The sequence below is a fragment of the Mauremys reevesii genome, linkage group 3, assembly GCF_016161935.1.
Source record: "Mauremys reevesii isolate NIE-2019 linkage group 3, ASM1616193v1, whole genome shotgun sequence".
Lineage (NCBI taxonomy): Eukaryota > Metazoa > Chordata > Testudines > Geoemydidae > Mauremys > Mauremys reevesii.
In genome coordinates, this window is record NC_052625.1 from 72,508,496 (window position 1) to 72,531,642 (window position 23,147).

The following is a 23,147-nucleotide window of genomic DNA, read 5'->3' on the forward strand; positions in this document are numbered from 1 at the left end:
AGTGGTGAACTGGGCTTGTGCAAGGCCTCCGCTTGGGAGTACAGCTTATGTTATTATACAGAGATGGAAAAATGTTGCTCTGCCTTACATAAAAACTTAGGAGTGGGCCCTCATGTACGTGGAGCAGGTTTTGATGCTTAGATTGTGAACTTCTTTGGACCAATATCCTATTACAGGTCTATAAAGCATAATTGATATATTTACTATTAACCCACTGATTATGTAAACAACTGATTTCAACACTACCTGCCAGTTTGATATGAAAAATTGCTGTAGTATTAAAAAAAATTCTCCATGGAAGATCATAAAGGGAAAAAACCCGGAAGTTACCATTTGAAAATGTGGAGACAAATGAATTTTGCCAAAACCCAGAACAATTTTTAGCAAGATGGAAGAGTCTATATTTTAATAAATTTTCATTAGGAATTTGACATCAGATGAGCAATATTTTCCACTTACAATGAGAAAAGACACATACGGCAGGTATATACTCTTTTTGTTTTTTCTCTGTTTTAGAGCCTTTTTAGAGCTAATTACTGGACCACAGTGTTCTAGGCACTCATCATGATCCCTAGGCATTTAACAGCCTATTAACTACTTATCTAAAAATGCTGTCATTTTGGTAAGAATATGGATAGATAAAATAGAATGAAATGTGACAAAAGCTGTAAAGTTTTTAAATCGCTCTTGTTTGGGCTCACCACACACCTCACAAGGGACTGAGTATCCAAATAAGTGACTTTGAGAACTTGGTAGAGGCAAACATTTTGTTCATCACATAGTTTACAGAAATGCTTTTACAGTAAACTTTTAGAGAAAGCTTTAAAGCATTGTTATTGGTATAACTGTTCACAAAGTATCCCTTCACTTGTAAAGATGCATTGTCTAAATTACCCTGAGACATGGTCATTAGGAAAGTCCAAGTTTAAAGCGGAAAAGGACAGAAAAAATAGTACCATTAAAACTCAGTTTTTATTCTTTCACTTTATGTATTTATCTTTATAATATACCTCTCTTTGCCACTCTCTTTCCCTACTAGCTGTTCCTCTTTACTTTCTTCCTCTTGTCCCTCTGTTCACTTCTTCTGCACCCCACCTTTTCCTCTCTGGATAGAAAACATGCTCAGAGTCTTTTGTATGAACAATGGGCAAAGCCCACTGCAAAAAGAATGGGGAAAAATCCTGAACAATAATATCTGCATGTGCCAAGTAAAAGCTGCCACATGACAAAAATGAAGGAGTAGTTAGAATTGTTAGGATTTTTTAATCTTTACAGCATAACATGAGAAAGTTTCCTTATTCACTATGGACCATCATTGCACTGAGCCCAAAACTGGAAAATATATGAAACGATTTGTGAAGGAATCTCCTAAAATCCATGTAAACATGTTCTTATGATCAAACAGTATCTGCAGATATGCATACTCTTGCCCAGGCACTCTGAACTACACAAATGAGGTGTGAAGGAATACCATAAAACATTAAGACTGACAATTTTCATAATCATGGTACTTGGGAAAATAACTTATTTACCCCAAAGGCATTTTGGCTCGACTGTTTGTAGTTTTGTTTCCTTCCAATACTCACTTGTGTTTGAGACTTCAGTATATCTAAACTCTATGAGTGTGTGAATTCAAGTTCCCTAGTGGAATTTTTTCAGATGGTTGCATCTTGCAACTAGGTTCTGAAACAGATCAATAGGTCTATTGGTTTAGTTGTTCCTAAGGGTACCAGTCCTCCAGTAGGAACCAAGAGATACCAGTTGAATAATTCTAATGGAGTCTATTAGAATTTCTACTAGAGAAGACTGCATAAATTGCTCCTTTTGGAGAGGAAAAAGCGTACACAGCATGCTGAAATATTGAGCAAAGTCGGTAGACGCAAACACTTTTCAGATGTTGAACATTCTTTTAAATGTAAATATTTTTATGTTGTTGTATATATAACCAGCTAATCAAACCAATATAAAACTATTTTTAAAAGGCAAGTCCTGAATCTTGTAGGCCTTACAAGTCTGACCTTGTCTTTTTTTTTTTTAAATGCTTCATCAAGGTGCTTGCAACTGGCTTCTACACTGCAGCATTTGGATGGCCGCATAGTTGTCTGGGTGAGTCTACATCACAAACGCCTGAGCTGAGGATGATAAAAATATCAACTAAACTTGTACATGTGGCTTTGAGCCCTGGCTACCATTCCACAACCTCTTCCCAGTTTAACCTGCATCCACTTTCAACCTGCAGCATCCTTCTCCAATTGGCTGACTGAATAAAGAATAAACATAAGAACGGCCATACCGGGTCAGACCAAAGGTCCATCCAGCCCAGTATCTGTCTACCGACAGTGGCCAATGCCAGGTGCCCCAGAGGGAGTGAACCTAACAGGCAATGATCAAGTAATCTTCCTCCTCTGACGAACAGAAGCTAGGGACACCATTCTTACCCATCCTGGCTAATAGCCATTTATGGACTTAGCCACCATGAATTTATCCAGTCCCCTTTTAAACATTGTTATAGTCCTAGCCTTCACAACCTCCTCAGGTAAGGAGTTCCACAAGTTGACTGTGCGCTGCGTGAAGAAGAACTTCCTTTTATTTGTTTTAAACCTGCTGCCTATTAATTTCATTTGGTGACCCCTAGTTCTCGTATTATGGGAATAAGTAAATAACTTCTCCTTATCCACTTTCTCACCATCACTCATGATTTTATATACCTCTATCATATCCCCCCTTAGTCTTCTCTTTTCCAAGCTGAAAAGTCCTAGCCTCTTTAATCTTTCCTCGTATGGGACCCTCTCCAAACCCCTAATCATTTTAGTTGCCCTTTTCTGAACCTTTTCTAGTGCCAGTATATCTTTTTTGAGGTGAGGAGACCACATCTGTACACAGTATTCGAGATGTGGGCGTACCATGGATTTATATAAGGGCAATACTATATTCTACGTCTTGTTCTCTATCCCCTTTTTAATGATTCCTAACATCCCGTTTGCTTTTTTAACCGCCTCTGCACACTGCGTGGACATCTTCAGAGAACTATCCACAATGACTCCAAGATCTTTTTCCTGACTCGTTGTAGCTAAATTAGCCCCCATCATATTGTATGTATAGTTGGGGTTATTTTTTCCAATGTGCATTACTTTACATTTATCCACATTACATTTCATTTGCCATTTTGTTGCCCAATCACTTAGTTTTGTGAGATCTTTTTGAAGTTCTTCACAATCTGCTTTGGTCTTAACTATCTTGAGCAGTTTAGTATCATCTGCAAACTTTGCCACCTCACCGTTTACCCCTTTCTCCAGATCATTTATGAATAAATTGAATAGGATTGGTCCTCTGACCCATGGGGGGGGGAACACCACTACCCTCTCCATCTCCAGAATTTTTATTTATTTCTACCCTTTACCCCTGTCTTTTTCTTTTTTTCTCAATCCATGAAAGGACCTTCCCTTCCTTCCACAACAACCAACTAATAATAAAGAGAGCCTTTGGTGAGGGACCTTGTCAAAGGCTTTCTGGAAATCCAAGTACACCATGTCCACCGGATCCCCCTTGTCCACATGTTTGTTGACCCCTTCAAAGAACTCTAATAGATTAGTAAGACATGATTTCCCTTTACAGAAACCATGTTGACTACTGCTCAATAATTTATGTTTTTCTATGTGTCTGACAATTTTATTTTTAACTATTGTTTCAACTAATTTGCCCGGTACCGACGTTAGACTTACCGGTCTGTAATTGCCGGGATCACCTCTAGATCCCTTTTTAAATATTGGCGTTACATTAGCTAACTTCCAATCATTGGGAACAACCCAAGTTGGACAAAAGCTCCCATTGTAGGCTTTCCCGTCAACACCTACCAGGCCTTCAAAGCTGAGGCCTTCACAAGCTTTTGCAAGCTGAAGTGTGTGATGTACTGGTTTTATGTGTTTGATATTGCTCACTAGCAACTGGTCCTCAAAGAGGTAAGGGAGGCTCCTGCTAAGCTTACTCTGATAGGTTTAAGTTAAAGGCTTTCTTCAAGCTGAAGGATCACTGTACTATGCAGGAATGTGTGAGAGTTCATTACTTGCAGGAAGACTGCAAGTGCTAAAATTCTGGCTCCTGAAAACAAAATAATCCTTGTGTGTGTGTATATATTGTTAATCAAAATTATAATTATTATTTTACATGCATAGTTACTGCATAAATCTTATTCCAATTCTCATTAAATGAAAAAAAGAGACTACAGTACTCTACAGTGGTGCAAAATATTACATTTTACAATAGTGATAATCCAGTATTTTGGGTAGTTGCTATAGAGTACTGCTATATATATTTACAAGAGATCCCACTGCGTATTTTTCATGTAAGGTCTTCATACAATGGTGCCTTTTCCAGTAATATTTCTAAGGACTTATGTTTCATTTAATACAGCTAGGAAAAATATACTTTCATATGTGGAGGCAACTCATGACTTTATCCTGTTCTCCTCCCCACCCCTTTTGCGCCCTACTTCACTGATTAGTAACTGAATTTTATTAGTGGTCAGTCACCCCCAGCATTCTTACAAACAGCACTTTCTGTCACCCAGGTTTTGCATTTGGATTAATTTCATGTCAGCACCATTTCATACTAATTCACTAAAGCTAAAAAGATTGATTTTGGTTTTATTTTCAAGGAAAGGATTTTCTGGGTTAAGTCAAATTTATTTTTGTCCATTTAATTTTTTTTTTAACATATTGTAGAGTTTGGAAGCATTACCTTTTTGTTTTAGAAGCAACAATCTGTTCAGAGAACATGAACTTGTCCTTATAACACATCAAGTTAATGTAGGGTTATCTACACAAAAGTTATCCAGGTTTCCTTCAGCTTTCCTCATAAAAGCTCCAAAAATGCTTCACAAACTAGATACACAGTAATGAAATACAGCCATGTCAGAGATAGGAAGCATACTACACAACTGTGCAAGAAGGGGAAACTAGAGAGCCAGGACACGATGCTAAACCCCTACTCTTAAAAAAGTATCCTGGGATCATTAATATTTATGTAGAATAGACAAGACATTGTTTTTAATGGTCGTGTCTGAAAGACTCCTACATGCTGTGAAGTGCATAGTACCTAATTTATCTAGATCAGAAGGATGAAGTGCTGAAAAGACCCCGTTGGGATGTGAAGCTCTGGTAGGAAATACAGACAAACCCAACCCTTAGCTCACTAAACCATCCCCTTCCAATTTAGGATAAACAACTGAGAGCAAAATGTTACTTAATATATAATGTAAAGCATGAACTAATATTCTTGTGTGTCAACTAGTAAACTGCAAACATAAGAGGAATGGGTAGATGGAGATGGTTAACTGCATTGGCATCAGCAGTTGTGGTGCCTCCTGTGACAGATGAGACAATATTCTGGAAAAACCTTGCTGAATTAAGTTTAAGTATTTTAGGAGTTAATGGTATTAAAAATGCAAATGTGTATTTACTATTGAGGGATTGTATGTAATTCCAAAGGGGAGGGGGACCACAGCTCTCCAGGAACTAAGACCACTGTGAGGTGATTAGGCAAATTCACTCAGGTAAAACACCTCCAGAGAGCTACTACCATCTGGAGAAAATCTTACATATACTGGTTCAAACTGGATTCTCAAGGGAGCAACAGAAAAAGAAAGGCCATTTAACCAAAAATCCTGAGTTAAAACTGATTCAGGGCCTTCTTTCTGATACAGCAAACAGACAGGACCTCTAGTGCAAAGAGGTCCCCATCCTTAGGGAAGGGTTGGAAGGCCTTTGGCCCACTCAGACCCCATAAGACTTGGGGGCTGGTTCTGAGCAGAAGCTATGATGAGCTTATGATCACAGGAAAATGCCTTGGTAGGGTCTGAAGAACTATTCACCAGCCAGAGCCCTTGTTAGAGTCAGGGGGTGATCTCTGGTAAACTTATTAGCATGAATTTAAGTTTTTATTGTTTTTAAATGTGTTTTCTCTGTAATGCTTTGACCTTAAAAATAAAAGTGATTGCTTTGAAAGAACTGTGTAGTAAGTTATAACTGTTGACAATTACATTCGCTATGTCTGGGAGAGAAGCGAAGCAGGCCTGCTTTGGCAGCCTGGCCTTTGGGGAATAATGACGTCAACAGGAACTTTTCAGCATGAAAGTACCCTGGTCAGAAGGGAGAGAAATGTGTCTCTCCGGAGCTTAGAACCTAGAGTTGGTGCCCTTGCTAGACCATGGAGGGGAAATACAAGAGCAGCTGACCTGAACTGTGACACTTCCCATTTCCAGTGGCAATGAGACACATTCTGATCTTAAGTACTGAGCTACAGTGAAGTTCATTAAGTCAACTCATTTAGAGAAAAGAAAGTGAAGTCCTATAGCGAGCCAGATATCACATATGATGCCATCACACATTGTTACATGTTATTTGCTAACCTTTTGACACTGGGATTTTAACTTCCCTATTCTGTGCACTATTCAGAGTTCTTCAGTGCTCACTGCCAGCAGCTCTGGACTCCTCAGTGTCAAGAGGTCAATGATTCAGTGTATATCTAGAGAGTAAGATTGACCCTAGGTATATTTTTACCCTTTGATCATCCTTGCATTTAACTGTATTTCAGTAAATTATCCATGTAGTTTTTATTTTGACAGCTCTCTTTACAGCAGTAAAACAAAATGTGTGCATTGCAAATGGCAAAGATTCAAATTTCAGTTATGTTTATCCAAAATAGCACTGAACTGCTTCTGTACTTATGCTATACTGCCTACAGCCTTACGGAAGGGAAGACAGATGGGATGAATTTAGCAGGGAAACAGCTGTGGCTTGAAGAAGAGACAAGCAAAAGTTTTGCTATCAGGCTTCATTATGTATCAAGGTACCAGTAAAATGTGTATCCGTAAGGCAGCCAAAAAAGTGTTTTTCATTTGACTAGTGATAATTACCTTTTCTCAACAGCTGACAATGTTCTAAGTAGCATTAAATAGGTATAATAATTAAGCAATAAGACAGGACAAGCAGTGCCTTGCTGGGGATTATTGCTCGCCTCGGGTGTGTTGTGAGGCATGAGGCTGAAGGGTGAGTGACTTCAGCCACCTGAGAAATGCAATAATCCCCCAGAAATGCACTGCCTGAAGTGTATTACTGCTATTACAAATGGAAATTTAAAGAGGGCAAAATTTAAAACACATTTTCTCTGGATTTTATTGACATAGGGATGACATTGAGAAAGCCAATGAGAAAATTCCATTTGTGTCCAGCCTTTTAAAGCCATTTCCCAGTGATACATATGCCTCATTTCAGCTCGCTTGTGCATTTTATTTATAAAACTCAGTTGTGATGCATATTTAAATGAATGGGTATTTGTGTAAATTGACTAATATATTTGCAATATGGTACAGCAAACAACAATAGCTCTCATGGCAGCAACAGTTAAGGTTACAAGACAATTTTAATTAGACTCCTCTTTTTATTTTTTAGCTCATGTGTTTCCAAATATGTATCCTGTGGAGCTGTCCATGCTTGGCATCAATCCATAGGTGAACTTTTTTATTTTTGAAAGTTGGAAAAAAAAATTGTTCAACCATTGAGTTATCCAACCAGAATAACCATATTTAGGGGGTGGGGAAAAAAGAAGAATTTTTGTATATGGGTTACTTAAAAAGGCTGATATTTAAAGGCTAAATTCATGCTGGTATGGGTGAGTGCAGCATTGTTACTATCAACAGAGTTACACCAGCTTATATCAGCAGTGAAGTGACCATAAAACATCAAGAATTGGTACTCTCTGTGGAGTTGTGGCTGTTTGAAAAACAGTCTTTAAAAATGACAATGCTATTAATTAAATGGCTACTATGCATACACACTAAAATGTTGTACTAAGGTTTAAGCTACACAATGGCTGTCACTATTTGTTGGAACTACTGGCCTGATCTTGGAGGTGGTCAGGACCCCTGACTTCCACTGAGTTCAGAGTACTAAACCCTGCTCAGGATCAGGACCTAGGCAACTATACACAGTAGCCTGGCTTTGAGTACATTTATAGTGGGGTAACAGAGATTACAATCTGATCTGAGTTTAAAACTGACACATTTTTCAAATCTCAGTTCCTTCCCCAAACACATGCACTTATTTTGTTTTCCAACAACAAAAATTAAGTGAACAAATCTAGATTAATGCATTAGCCTCTCTCATTTTTTCCACATTTCCCATCCCTTCCTTAATTTAACACCAAATCACGCAAGGTAATGAGCATCTACAGTGTTCCCTTGGGTATACAGGAATTGCAGATCCTTAACATCTCTCATGATTTGGCCATTAGCACGTACCTCCTGGAGTCTTTGCTTCAGTGTGACTTCTCCTATAAGGTCTGAAAGAACACACCCTTACACTATCATCTCCTTGGGTCAGGATATTGTCTTATCAGAGCAACATTAACTCATATGTATTGTAGGTCTCTACTCTAATTAGTCTTTAGGCTTTAAAATGAATATTGCTCTTTTTAGAGAACATTCAGAGGTGACTGACAAAAATAATTAGAGCCACGGAAAGACTTTCATATGGAGAGAGATTGAAAATAATGGGATGATTTACTTTAGAAAAGAGATGAACAAGAGGGGGCATGATAAAAGATATAATATGAATGATATAGAGAAGACAGTCTGGGCACATCTGTTTGCCCAATCTCATAATACAAAAACAATGGGATATTCAATTAAATTGAAAGGCCGCAAACTTAAAAAATGATAAAAAGATTCAAAAAACAAAATAAAAACACACTATTAGCTTGCCTGTGGAACTCACTGGCACAAGATCTAGTTGAAACCAACTGCACAGTAGAATTAAAAAAAGGGGACAGTGATATCATTAACAAGAACTGCTACCATCACATTCAATAGGAGCAGTATTGAGCCCAGCAGAATCAAACTATCATGATTATTAGAAAGAAAAAAACTCTTCCAACAGCCTTGCAAAATTCTACTCACTTCTTTGTTGCTGGGAAAGTAAATCATCATTAGTTTCAGGTCCCTCCCCTCATGATGATCATTTTGGTAACAGGTAGATGTATAGATTTTGAGCTGGTAAATTTTCACAACAGTTTGCAAGGCTGCTTTAGCGGTACTTGTCTATCCCTCATTTTAAGTTCTCCATTATAGGAAAACCACAAGTTTAGACAGCCTGAGCCTAAAATCTCAAAGAGGTATATAAAAACAGCAAAAGCAAAATTGCTACTGCTTAAAGAAGTTTGCCAAATGGATTGGTAGTTAGATTTTATTGCTATTGTGAGTTCACGTAAGGCCAATCACAGATCCCAATTATGGTTAAATACCCAAAGTAGATATTTGCTACTGAACTGCTGCATAGTATCAGCCTCTGGTTGGTATTTGTAAACATCTTATTTTATATTCTGAAATATCAGAGGAATACAGCACAGAAAACTGAACTTTAAACACACAGATGCAATCACAATATGGAATGAAGAAAATTAGGTGACTATAATTAAGTCAAGGCCTTAAATGCTCAATTTTTTAGAAAAAACAGGAGTACTTGTGGCACCTTAGAGACTAACAAATTTATTTGAGCATAAGCTTTCGTGGGCTACAGTCCACTTCATCGGATGCATAGAATAGATAGAACATATAGTAAGGAGAAATATATACACATACAGAGAACTTGAAAAGGTGGGAGTAGCCCTATCAACTCTAAGAGGCTAATTAATTAAGATGAGCAATTATCAACAGGAGTCTAAAGTATCAAGAAGGTGGGTTTTCTTTTTCTTAAATGTATGGAAGAAAACATATACTCCCCCAAACCTGCTCAAAATTGTTGAATGCTCTACCTTTGAGGTGGGAGGTTTGCCTTCCAGGGCAATCTATTTTGAAAAGACTGTGCCCCTGAATTGCTCTATTTTCTTTGTACATTTGAGACCTTTAGCCAGTGCCTGAAGCGAATGAGTTGTTTTGTTATTGCTATTACTTATACAATTTTATTTATATGGGTCTGCTAGGACATGGTTACTATGACATGTTGATCCAGACCATTCATTTCTTGGCTGAACATCTTGGGCATATGCTTCTCCCATACATACAACAAAATGGAGGTCCATGAATACTAATTTAACCATTTTCAGCACTGAACTGAACACCCTGACAAGGCTGAGTGGTTCAGAGAAAAGATCACAGTGGTTAAAGGATGTTGGTACGGCTAAGGCAGAAATTAGCAGGCATGCTGTCTTTCACATGGTGGTTCACAACTCTTACCTGTTTGATACCATGACAAGGGGCCCCATTCTCATCACTACAAACAGCTCATTACGATGGAACAGACCTCTGGGAGCTTTTCCTAGTACAACTGAATAGGATTGAATTGCAGTGCTCTGAGTGCATCTCTAGTGATATCTGTCTACTCCAGCCCCTCTGGAGGAATCTGTTTTGCGACACACATTTCTAGAACTTGGCATGCCAAACAACAGACTCTTGTTTGGGCCGTCAAGAGCATCACCTTCCCTATTTCTGTAGTAAGAACAGTCTGGGGAAGGCCTTCATCAACATTAGATTAATGTTTAGCACTGAGAACCATATTAACCAACAATTGTGCTGGTTGCAGAAAGTGATAAGGGCAGCCTGGTTGCTAGCACTACACTCTCTTAAATACAGCACTTATTTCAGGGCTTGCTATGTTTCTGGATTGTCAACCAGGTTTTTGACTATCTGCAAGTTAAAGACTTTTGCTGCCACAGTTAAGAGGTGAACATGAATGTAAAGTATCCAGATATCTGTTTTTGGAGGGATTTGCTTGTGGAGTGCAAAGGCAGGCAGAGTACCTCAGTAGTATTGGAGTGGGGTGGGGTGGGAAAACACTCACAGGAGAGGCCAACTACTGTTTCCTTAAAGAGTGTATTGGCTTCTGAGTGCTCACAGATGCTGAAGGGCAGAGGGGTCACACATTCTGACTGCATGGATATACATGTTTTTCCTATGTGTAAAATAACTGTAATGTCTTGTCATAAATCTGCCTTGCAATATTGTCATGGACATTTACCAGCCTTGTCACAAAAAAACTAGTCCATGGCCTTTTACAGGGATGATAAAAAAATATTTTAAAGAAAAGAAATCACTCATTTTGGGTGAATGGGTAAGTAGAATTTTGCAAGGCTGTTAAACATTATTATTTGATGCTTTTAGGTGTCTTACATTCTATTAATAAATTAATCAGTACACTAGATACTCTAATGAAAATTCAAACAGAAAAACCCACAACATGGACATTGTATGCAATACTTTCCCTCCAACCATTTGCCATTACTATGTCAAGATAAGCAAGGACTGAGTTACACAGAATTGTAGAACATATTTTCCTCGATTACTCTGTCTTTTACGTACTGTAGATGCTTTCAGGTCAGTATCAAATAAAATTATTTTTTTGTTTTATACATCTGCTGTTCATGTAGTTGAAGAATAAAATTTTTTTAGATAATATTTTGTGGGGAAAATTCAGTGTGTTATGTGATATAAATGATAAATATTTAACATGGAAGCACAAATATAAATAAATAAATAAATAGCAAATAGACAAATACTTAGCTAGAGAGTGAGAGGGAGGGAGAGATTTTAAACATCCAGTTTCTATTCCAGACCATGTGTACTGTGTGCAAACAGCCAAGCACATTAAACAGAAGCCAAATACATTTTCAGATTCTGACAGGATTTGTTTTCTGTATAGAATCTCATCCTTTCATTATTTCCTAATATTACTTCTCTGGAGTGTTGTGTTTCTCAACCTACAATGAAAGTCTTTCTAATGGCAGTGTATAAGTGATAGAGATAACCCCAAATCCTGGACAGAGATGAGAGTCTCATTTGGCTACACTGCAATGCAGGATGTAGTGACACAAAGCTTTTCAAAAAAGAGAAACTCCTTGAATGAAAGGCTACACGAACAACTTGACCTCCAACTGTTGTGGCAATCCGGCTGCCATGAAGCCCCCCTATACAGATATCTGGGTATGAGTATGGATGCTTAGAAAAAACACTTATATTTTTATATATTGAGACACCTTTAGTACCAGATAAATTAGAGAGATGTATGTATTTGTCTTTGTTTGCTTTTGTTATAAACATGAACACATTTTAATTAAAAAACAAAACTCATTTTTCTGGACATTTGACTCTACACTTACCTATTCCCTACAGATGTCTGAAGATAGACATGTCTAGTAAATAGAAGGTCACATTAACATTTTCTCCTCACTTAAAAAAATAATATTAACCTATCTATAGTAAGGATCAGGAGGAAAATATATTCAAAATATGAAGGACATTGGACTAAAAAGGGTCTTTTAATAACTTCACTTTTCCTATGTCTCTTCCCCCCCCCCCCCGCCCAGATAATTATTTGCAGTAGTATGTAAACCATACATAAAAATGTAGGCTTTTTTTAAATGTAAATTGATTGACTTGATTATCAGGAAAGGATTTTGATTTTTAATTGACTGTTTTACTAGAAGTTTGCCGAAGAAATTCACAGAAATTCAAATCTCTCTGAGTAGGGAGCAGGGCTGGCTCCAGACACCAGCCTACCAAGCACGTGCTTGGGGCGGCACCTTGGGACAGGGCGGCACTCGGGGTTTGTTTTTGTTTTTTTCTGGTTCGGCCGGGTGGCACTGGGGGGAGCCAGGGCTTGGGAGGCATGGCACCGTGCTTGGGAGGCGGGGACTTGGGCGGCACGGTGCTCGGTGGGGGCGGGCTTCGGGTGACGAAACGCTCGGGGGACTTGGGCGACGCGACGCTCCGGGGACTTGGGCGATGCTCTTTGTGTTCGCTTGGGGCGGCAAAAATGTTAGAGCCGGCCCTGGTAGGGAGGTAGTAGTCCTAGTAAATCAAATATTGTGTCATAGGTCTGAAATTAACTTCTCTCCTCACCCCCCAAATATTATATATCCAGACCATATCGCTTAAAAGCACAACACAACACATTTTTTAAAGGAAATATCTTAGGATTACTTTTTTGGGAGTGGGGGCAGGAAGAGAACTTGAGACATAATTTTAGTGCATTTTGTTTTACTCTCTAAGTGACCCATTTAAATGTCCATTTTAACTCTATTCTTGCAGATAAGGCTATCTGTGAAAATCAGGCATTTCCTCATAGGAAGAATACACACATAATTCATCACATATTCATCTCTAAACAGTTGTTGTGTGCTTCACTGGAATGTCTGAAGGGAAGACCACCCCAGGTAGTTGGCTGCAGACACATCCTAGCAGCATGGCACATAGTTATGATTTGACACGTATAATCTTTATAAATCCAATGTCTATGAAGTCAAACAAATCTCCTCCTTATTTATAGTAACAGGCAAGAGCAGATCTCTGCTGTCTTGTTACACAGATGGTTATAACATTTTTATAGTTAACTTACAACCACTGATGCCCGAGGAATAGAAACACATCTGCCCCAAACTGCCAATCCCGTAGGCTCTTTCTTTTCAGCTACCAGAAACACAGTTGAAATAGGTGTAAAAAGCCCATCTATATAAATGCTCTACACAATTTGTGCATGTGTGTATACATGCTCACACATAATACTCTAAATAATTTATATATTTATATTAGATATAAAAATAGACTACACAGATTGCACAGTGTTGGAGTGTAAAATCCTGTTCGGCAGGTACAAATGTGAACAAACTACTATTTGCCTGGTACGTTCCTCCTAGCAGAGGACATTTCAAGCAACCAGAAAATAATAAAAGATCACATACCAAAACATGCAAGCCAACCCTCATCACAATAGACTAGACTTTTAAGAGATTCTAAGCAACTGGAGGAAATTATAATAAAGTATTGACTATTTTGCCAGACTATTATTGTACAGAACATCCATATCCCCATTTACAGTATTCTAAACAATCCTTGAAAAAAATATATTTACAAGCCTCCAAATCAATAATGTATTGATAATATAAAATAACTTCAAGGATCCACATGCACTTTATAAACTATGGTCCATATACTCCATCTCATTGCCTAGTTCAGGAAAAAGAAGAACTATGGAGTCGGTCCTGGCAGGCTCATGCAAAGAAAGGACATGGTTAAGAGAGGTGCTCTCAGACTACATGTAGACATCTTTCCCCGTTTGCTGTAACTCCACACTCCATCTAGGCTCTAAGAAGAAGGGTGCAGGCCAAGGTTTGGAAGAAGAGCTACCTACTCTAAGTAGCATGCTTCCTTTTACAGCCAATGGCCATTCCAATGGAGAAAGGTCAGAGAGTTGATGCTGCCTGAAGAGATGAACTATGCTCAAACCCTTACATTAACCAAAAGCATTCTAATGGTTAGGAAGGGGAGTGTATTAGAAAAATTGAGTGATAAGTAACAAGTGCTGAATACACCAGACTAGATCAAAATCAATTAAAGCTTAAGAGAGCTGATGAAATCCTTGCCTATGATAGTATGGTTGTATATTAATTACAAATTAATAAGTTCAATCATTAATACACCTAAAGCAAGTCACCCTCAACTCCCCCGTCATCAACTAGTACAGGTCCCATCACTACAACAGGGAGAACTGTGTGCAGAGTACTTTAAAATTGGTACTGAAAGTATAGGCAATACACACCACGAGCCAACATTTCAGGTGAACTTAAAAATGGCAACCAGATTTAATATCCTGTAGAATTTTTTCATTTATTTATTTTGGGGGGAAGGAAGGTGGTAGTGTTTTGGTTTAGGTTTTATTTTTGCTATATTTGATCTTATATTCCTTTGCTGGTTGCCTTTATTTATAATTGGCCTTGTAATATTTTTTTTTTCTCTTAGCGAGAAAAAAAAATACTTTTTACTATTAAGAGTCATTTTCTGCAGAATGGCAAAATGCAGACTTTAATGACAAAATTATATTTAAAAATTGAAATGATACTAACATGTTCTTTGCAGAACTGTGTTCAAAGTGACATTTCTCTGAGGTTCAGAATTGTAAAGTTACCAAGTAAAGTTGACCCCACATCTCCAGTGACAGAGCAATGACACTGTCATCTTGATCAAATGCCACAATTTAGACAATGCTTCTGAATTAATTTACTCACCCTCAAAAATACACCTTAAAATTAAAAGCACGTGGGAACAAGAAGATAATAAAGAACAAGCTGATGTAAAAAGAAGGCAGGTAAAAGAAAGAAGGGAGGACAAGCCATGGAGGGCATCATGGGCTGTTAGATAACAAACAACAACAACTGTACAGCCCATTTAAGTTTCAGAGAGAATCATAACATCTCTCCTTCACTCTCACAAATTGCAAATTTCTCAGCTCAATTCCATTTCAATAGCAGGTGTCAACCATCTATCATTCAGACGGACATCTACTTTCTTTTAATGACACATTTCATTGAGCAAACAAAACTGAAAGGGATGAATATTTACATTATATTCAAAGAAGTGACTCAAAAACAACTTTAATTATTGTAATTTAAATATAAAATAACCTTGTTCTTAAAAACACTCCATATCATCAGAACAGATGTTTATAAACAGCATATTTTCTATAGAGAAAGATAGAAATAACTGGGGAAAGTGTTATCTTTTCTATTTCATTGACACAAACATTTCCAAGCTGCTGCTTCAAAACAAGTTGACTGATCAATTAATAAGGTCTTACTCTAACTACTGTTTCATGGAACTCAGAAAGGACTATAAAATAGGTTATTGCCCCGTCCTTTGTATCCCAAAGCAAAAACTGAAGTGATGACAAACAAGAGTTACCTTTTTTCCTCACTATAAATACCATATTTCATTACAATATAAATGCAAAAGTGTATTTGTAGAACATCTCTCATCTGTGACAAGAAATTATTGATTCACTCAGTATTTGTGAAATATCATAGACATCTGGTGAAAGACCAGAGGAGCAAAGAAGAGAAAATGTGGTATTAATATCCAAAGAAGTAAAGGATGATGATCATTGCAGTTACCATCCAGCAGGTTTAACTATAATATAGAAGGAGAAGACTCTATAAACATCTAGAGGGCAACACAATTATGAACAATACGTAGTGTTTATGAAGAACACCGACGTCTGGTTTTGACAGAATTACAAAATTAGTATACAAAGGGACTGAAACACAGATAGCCTGTCTCAATTTTATAAAACATTTGACTCATGGAAAGTTAAAATCAATCTGAATTAATTTTGAGTGTGAAAACTGGCTGAAGAACCAAACAAGAGGATCAATAAATGGAAAATAAACTGGACTATATTCAATAAGAGTGAGAAACCTGGAAAGCAGTAATGCCTAAAGAGACCTTGGAGTAACAGCATATAGCAAATTAGAAGCAAGCTTACTGTGTGATACAGCAGCAAAAAGTGTTATTTGTGGCTGCATACAAAGAAAAAATGCATCGCTGTGCAGAGGAGTAATCATTCTGTATACCACTTTCATGAAATCTCTACAATTTGAGAAAAAGGCTGAACAATGCAGCAAACTCCATTACTATTAAGTTAAAAAAAAAAATGAAGAATAGCCTGGGTAAGGCAGCAGCAGGCTGCAGAGATCTAGAATAGCAGACTAAAAACCTCACTACGATTTTTGGTTTTGGGAGGAGAGCATCAAATGCATATGCTAGAAAACAGTGGCTTTTTGTGACTTGCTTTTGTACTTAGTGTACATGAACAATTCATAGTCAAGTTCATGACCTTTGGGAACAAACTTAATACATTAGCTTAGCTGATAATGAAATCTACTACTGTTCTTCATTGTGGAAGTTGTAAAACAACCTTACTGTGATTTTTAAGCTGTTTCTGATAACATTCTATTAACTACCTGGAGTTTAAATAAATACAGAATTAGATCAACTATAAAACCAAAGCATTCATCGCTTTCCCCTTTAATATGCCGGTAAAAATCTCTTGACTATGGCCCAGTTAGATGATGATCTATGCCATATTTATACATTATAGAATATTAAATTTAGGAAAAACAGTTACTGCACTGGTTTTAGTGCTCTCCATCATTAAAAGCAATAGCAGACGTTAAGACACTGCCTGCAGCATGACCACGTTCCTCTCAGACCAATTTTCTGTTCTGTTGTAATGCTTTGATTAATTTTTAGTGCATAAAATTGCTGTGATTGTATAGAAAAGGATCAACAACTTCATGATCTCTGTTTCATTCTATTAAATGTTGCCCTAACAGCTGACAAAAGACAGATCTGAAATTCAAGCTAGTAATAATAATGAAGCAGAGTGGCCTGGGTACTAAGCTAAAAAAAAGAAAAAATACGGATGTTTTCGATGGGTAGCCTTAAAGCTTAGAGTTAAGAGGGAAATGGGGCTGATCCTGGAACTTTTTTTTTTACACGTCAAAATTTTATGGTAGGACATGCACATGCAGGGTGTGGCAGGGAACTGTGAAGCACTCCCAATGGCCCGGGGTCAACAAGGCTAGGAGGTATGTGAATTGGGAGGTGGCCAAATTCATGGGGATCACTGGAGTGGGGGGAAGGTGTCAGTAATTGTGCATTGTGACATAGCAGCCTAATTAAACCATATGTAATATCTCCCGTCCTTATTCCAGTATAAAGAGACAATACATACGTTTTCTAAAAGCAGAGGTGAGGCTGGAATTCCTATAGTAGCATGGATTACACTGTGAATGTGTGCTCCATAAGCAGAGTATTTCAGGTGCTGTTATACTAGCAGCCAATTTATAACCTGAAAGGCCTTCACTTTTACTTACCCCACATCAGCTACCTAAACCAATATTTTATAGATGAAAATCCATTTTACCAATTAAAATGCAACATAACAGTTGTCAACTTCCAATAATAAAGCAGCCAGATTTTTTTCCTTACTTATACTTACTGTGGTAGTACCCGAAGGCTCAACTGAGATTAGAGCTTCATTGTGCTAGGCACTGTACAAATATATAGGCTGACATGCTCCCTGTTCCCCAAGGCTGGAATCTAATATAAAACAACTAATGCAAGGAACCAAGGAAGAGTCAGGGAGAGGGAGGATGAGGGTAACAATTAAATCATGTGGTTTCACAGATTAGGTGCACAATCTGAGATTTTCAGAATTTCTTTTTTTTTCCCTTTGAAGTTTAACTATGGGGGCAGAAGCGAGATGGCAGGAGCAGGATGAGCTACTGGGAGAAAGCAAGCAAAAAGGAAGGAACAGGAAGAATGGAGGGAAGGGAGACAGAGCCCGGCAGGAGAGAAACTCTATTAGAGAGCGGTAGGAGGGGGGTGGGGCAAACAATGACCAGACAGAACACCCTGTGTAACACATAGGCCTTGATATGCTGGTCCATCCAAACTCTGTTTAAATGGAGTTGGGGGTTGTAGAGAGCTAGTTGCAGCTCGCTCCCTGATTCAGGACTGTCCAGTTCCAGCATAATTTAGGGCTGCACAGGAGGCAGCTCTAACTTACATTACTGGCTTGAAGTCCCTCCAGAGTGGAGGTTTTGGTGTACCAAAGCTATACTCTGCTATGCCCCTTTCCTCAGCGTCCTGTCCAAACTCCCTCCCAGCATCTGCTCCTTCCTATTACACCGAGAACCCAGGGTGGAAGGAGCACGAGGAGGCTGGTGATGGAATCATTGGCTGAGCTCCTCCATGCAGGCAAAATTCTCCACCAGCTGTTTTTGGTCAGTTTATGGCCATTAAATGCTGCTTGCCCAGCACAAACTGGATGGGAGTCTCTGGCATGCACAATGCTTTTATCACCAATGTCCAGAAAGAGCCTCATACCAACCCCACTGCAGCTGCTCCCACTCCCATGTTGCTAGGGAAGTCTCTGGTACTCTTGAGGGCTGGCTATTCTCCCAAAAGCTTCTGCCCTTCCTCATTCTCAGCCCACATGACTAAGGGATGTGGCACTACTTCAATGAGGAGATGGCACTGGCCATCATTGAAATATGTGATACTGCGCTAGATGGACCACTGGTGTGACCCAGTATGACTGTTCTTATGACAATTCATTTGAGAGAGCCTAAACAGCAGAAACAGCCTACAACACATATGCTAAATCAATTAGGTCTAAATTCTTCAGGGAACCGTGGAAACTAAACATGCTTTCCTGCTATTTATCCAAAACAGCACAAGCAAAAGAACAAACAAAGGATGGTCTGTGAGGTTTTGGTCATTTTCATAAAATAAAGACTAAAGCTTTTTTCTTGTTTATACAACACAACAGGTACTGCATAGTTTACCACATATGGATGGATTAACAGAACTTCCTACCTCAGCTTCATTCTCTCATGCATTCTCCCATGCTGGATGCACTGTTCTTCCAATTCATCATTTCTTTTCTGCATCTTCTCCAGTCTATCATGAACGTACTCATTTTCTTGACTAAGCTGGCTGACTTCAGACCTAAAGTAGTAAAAACACAGTGGTGATGGATGTTGTCAGATTTCATCCTATACTGGGCCATTACTATGTAGTCTCAACCTTTATAAGACTTCTTTACATGCATGTGTAAATAGGCTCTTATTAGACCCTACAGAAAAAAACATATGTTCATTTTAACTTAGCAAGCCACTTCCTAGCATCTGGAGACATGACACTGTGGTATGCCACTTTTTGGTAACCCAGTTACAATAAGAGCAGCCTCTCACTTCTAGATATGTAAAAACCCACTTATGCAAGATCACAATTCCCCTTGCTTGGTGTGGACAATCAGACTAAGGACTGATTTTAAAGACAACTGGCCATTTTTGGTGTCAAATGAGGTCAATGGAGTTGTATCAGATTTACATGCGCCCAATAGATAGGACCTGAAAGCAAGATAGGTGATGGAATGCCTAGTTTGACAATCCTGGCAGGGTTTAGGCATGAGAGAGGTTTATGAGCAGCTCGTTAGCTATGGGGTGGAATGAGGACTTGAGTGGCTTTGTGCATACCTACCAGCAGAAACTTGGATGCATTGGGGACTTTAGGTGCCTCCCGGGTTAAATGGCAGCTAAGCAATTTTGTGAATGTCAGTGGTACGTAAATATCGGACATAGGCATGTAAGTCCTTTTGTGAACCTAGTCCTCTGGGTCTATGTGCTAGATAAAGTACAGAACTGGAAACCAGGTGCTCTTCAGTTCTAATCCTGGTTCTGACACAGACTCCTTCAGCAGCTTTGGACAAATCATTTGAGTTTCCTAATATGTAAAAGGGAATAACAATGGACAAGGAAGACTCCCCAACTGTGGGAGCACTAGGCCCAAGGTGGTGTCTCCCCTTCCCACCATCATGTGGGCTTGAGAGAAGACTGCAGAGAGGAGCCAGACAGAAACTCCAGCCCGTAGGGACAGAAGAAGCCAAAGTGGGATCCTTTGGCCATTCAGAGAACTTTCTACAGTTCTGACTGGACTTTCTCTGCCCTGTACTGATTGGCTGCTCCAACCTTCTCCTTCTATCTCTCCCTTCTTCAGTATCTTCATCATAGCGTCACTCCTCTTCTCCCCTTCCCTGTCCTCCTCATTGCTTTTCCCTTCAACATCCCCTCTCCCTTTCCTTTAGCTTATCATTCCTAACTAAACCCACCAAAAATAAAATATAACCGAACTAATGTGATGTTTATTGCCATCAACTGTTCATTCTGACTGTAGCCTCTTAGGGGCAGGGACTGTTTTTTGTTCTGTGTTTGTGCAGCTCCTGGCACAATGGGTCCAGTGCATGACTAGAACTCTCATAGGTGCTACAGAAATACAAATAATATCAGCAACCCACCTCACGGGTGTTTCAGATTAATTACTGAATGGTTTATAAAAGCACTTTAAGACTTTGGAGTAAAAGGTACTGTTATAAGAGCAAAGTAGTATTAATGTTATTAATAAGCTAAAACTGCTATGTTGAGTTTCAGAGTATATTTCTCAGAAGATGAATAGCAAGGATCACGTTTTATTCACTCTACATGACAGAATAATTTCATCTTTTAACATCTCAGTTTGGGGGATAATACAACTTAGTACCTCACAAGGCACTGTAAGACTTAATAGATGAAGATACATTAAGTGTCTTGAGTCATTTAGGCAGAAAAGTCATTATGTAAGTGCAAATTATCACAGGCAATGACTTGTTTATACTGCTCTATACACTGAAATGCAAGTACCATATTTATATTGTAACTGATTTATTTTACAATTATATGGTAAAAATGAGAAAGTATGCAATTTTTCAGTAATAGTGTGCTTGACACTTTTGTATTTTTATGTCTGATTTTGTAAGCAAGTAGTTTAAGAGAGGTGAAACTTGGGGTACGCAAGACAAAAGTCAGACTCCTGAAAGGGGTACAGTAGTCTGGAAAAATTGAGAGACATTGCCCTAGTGGAATGACTGAATTCTAGGGGAGAGATTCTCTTCCAATTGTGGTACCCATGTGCTGCTCTGGTGGCATATGAGACAAACACTGCAGTAGAATGGGGGCTAAAGCAGCATAGGGCCAGTGTAACTGGTTCTCCTCTGCTCTCCTCATAAACCCTCATGTGCTGGGAATGGAAGGGAAGTGTGTTGGAAAGGTGAGGCGGCAACACTGTAGCACATAGCACTTTCGGGATTCTGGGTTATGATACAGCCTTCAGGAGGCTGCTGTTAAGTCTGAGCAGCTCATAGCTACCTTAATTTACATCACTGGCTGCAACAACCTCTGCAGAAGGCCAGAATTTGGACAGCAGAAAGATGGCTTATAATACACCACCTTGCAATGCTGCCAACTCCCACAATTTTATCTCAAGTCCCTAGATATTTGGTGTTTTTCCTAGAGCGCCAAGATTTATGTGATTATGTGAGAGTCTCAGCCTTCATTTAAAACAAAGACTAGTTTTTATCCCAAACTGCTGAGACAGTTTTGAGAACATAACCTAAGGGCACCCTAAAATTCAAAACCCAGAAGCAAATAAATATTCAATTTTTTTTTAAACATGATTTTTAAGTTACTCCATTTTTTTTGAGGTCTGATTCATGATTTTTTTTTAAACACTTGGATTTGGTAAAAATTCTTTTCCCCCACTTCCTTCTACACTGTCTTCTCTGCATTGTATTTCTTGGAGCCACAGCACAGAATCAGAGCTTAGCTGTTTTATGCAGCAGTGTCTATTCTTGCTTCTCAGAAAACCAGTCAATTTTATAGTATTGCAATGACAAGTGCTAGAAAGTAAAAATTTTATTGACATAATTGGGATTGGGATAATTCTTCTTTAAGTGGATAGCATATCATCTTAATGATTGGGTTTTGCAGACAGATTTCACATCCTGGTACCACTAGCTTGGGCAAGCTACTCCTGGTGTTGAGTATAACGAGTGCAGTCTCTAAACAGAACATCAACCAAACATGCAGAAAAATAGTTCAACCGAGTGTATGTTCTTTACTTCAATTAAACTCACACAGTTGGACACCTACTGTTGCCAAAACAGTAATATAATTTATACATTATAGTCCAAACAGTAAAACTACACTAAAAGTCATTTAACAATATTTATAACACCATAAAATACAGTGTTAAAATATATGAACTGCAATATGTACCAAAATTGTAAAATTTGTTTCTCATCATCAGTGATTAAAACCAGGATCATTGCTCTAGCTTCAATACTCACAACCCTGGTGACAGATTAGAATTCAAATCTTAATGATCAATTTACAATTAACAAGATAGAAGTGAAACAAATTAAACCAACCATTATATATAATGAGACCCAATGGACTCCCATTGTTCCCCTTAATTACAAAACGGAAATCACAAATACACAATGGGCAGTGTTAAGCATCAATCCACAAGTCTAGGAACTCAGACAGTAACAATCTGAGAAAAAAAATGAACCAAACAACACAAAAAAACCCCCCAAAAGGACTATATTTAGATTTTTTTTACACTTGCGCGTTTATATAGTACCTTAATATATACTATTTTTCTTCTATGCAGCCTGAGGGGTGTATAATCTTGTTCAGTATTCTGTCCTGAGATCTATCTAGCCCTAGGTAGGGGTTAGCTCACAATAAAAGGTTTTACCTAACAAAAAACATATTATAGATATCGTACAGGAACCATGTATGAAGTGTAGCGAGGTAGATACACAGCTGGAGGTAACACATTTTATGTACAAATGCATTGGTAAAACTTACAGTCTGCTTCTTCTAAATGTGCACCAAATATCTTATATAAATCTATACTTCTATTGGATCTCTTATTGCAA

The 23,147-nt window shown here is 38.3% G+C and overlaps 1 protein-coding gene across 16 annotated transcripts in view; it reads right to left on the bottom strand.

Moving 5' to 3' along the window:
* SDCCAG8 (SHH signaling and ciliogenesis regulator SDCCAG8) overlaps positions 1–23,147 on the bottom strand; it is a 149,954-nt gene that overhangs the window by 31,347 nt on the left and 95,460 nt on the right. For 12 of the 16 annotated variants that reach the window (XR_005596239.1, XR_005596241.1, XR_005596238.1 and 9 more), the window contains one exon: positions 19,205–19,336. The exons of 1 other annotated variant lie outside the window; for it this stretch is intronic. Coding sequence is in view for 9 of the 15 variants with exons in the window: in XM_039530501.1 (XP_039386435.1) it covers positions 19,205–19,336 (132 nt within the window). In the remaining 6 variants the exon portion in view is untranslated. Of the gene's footprint in view, positions 1–15,465; positions 15,950–19,204; positions 19,337–22,140; positions 22,263–23,147 lie in introns of those variants that run through there. 3 more of the 16 variants (XM_039530508.1, XM_039530505.1, XM_039530506.1) reach the window with 3 other exon arrangements.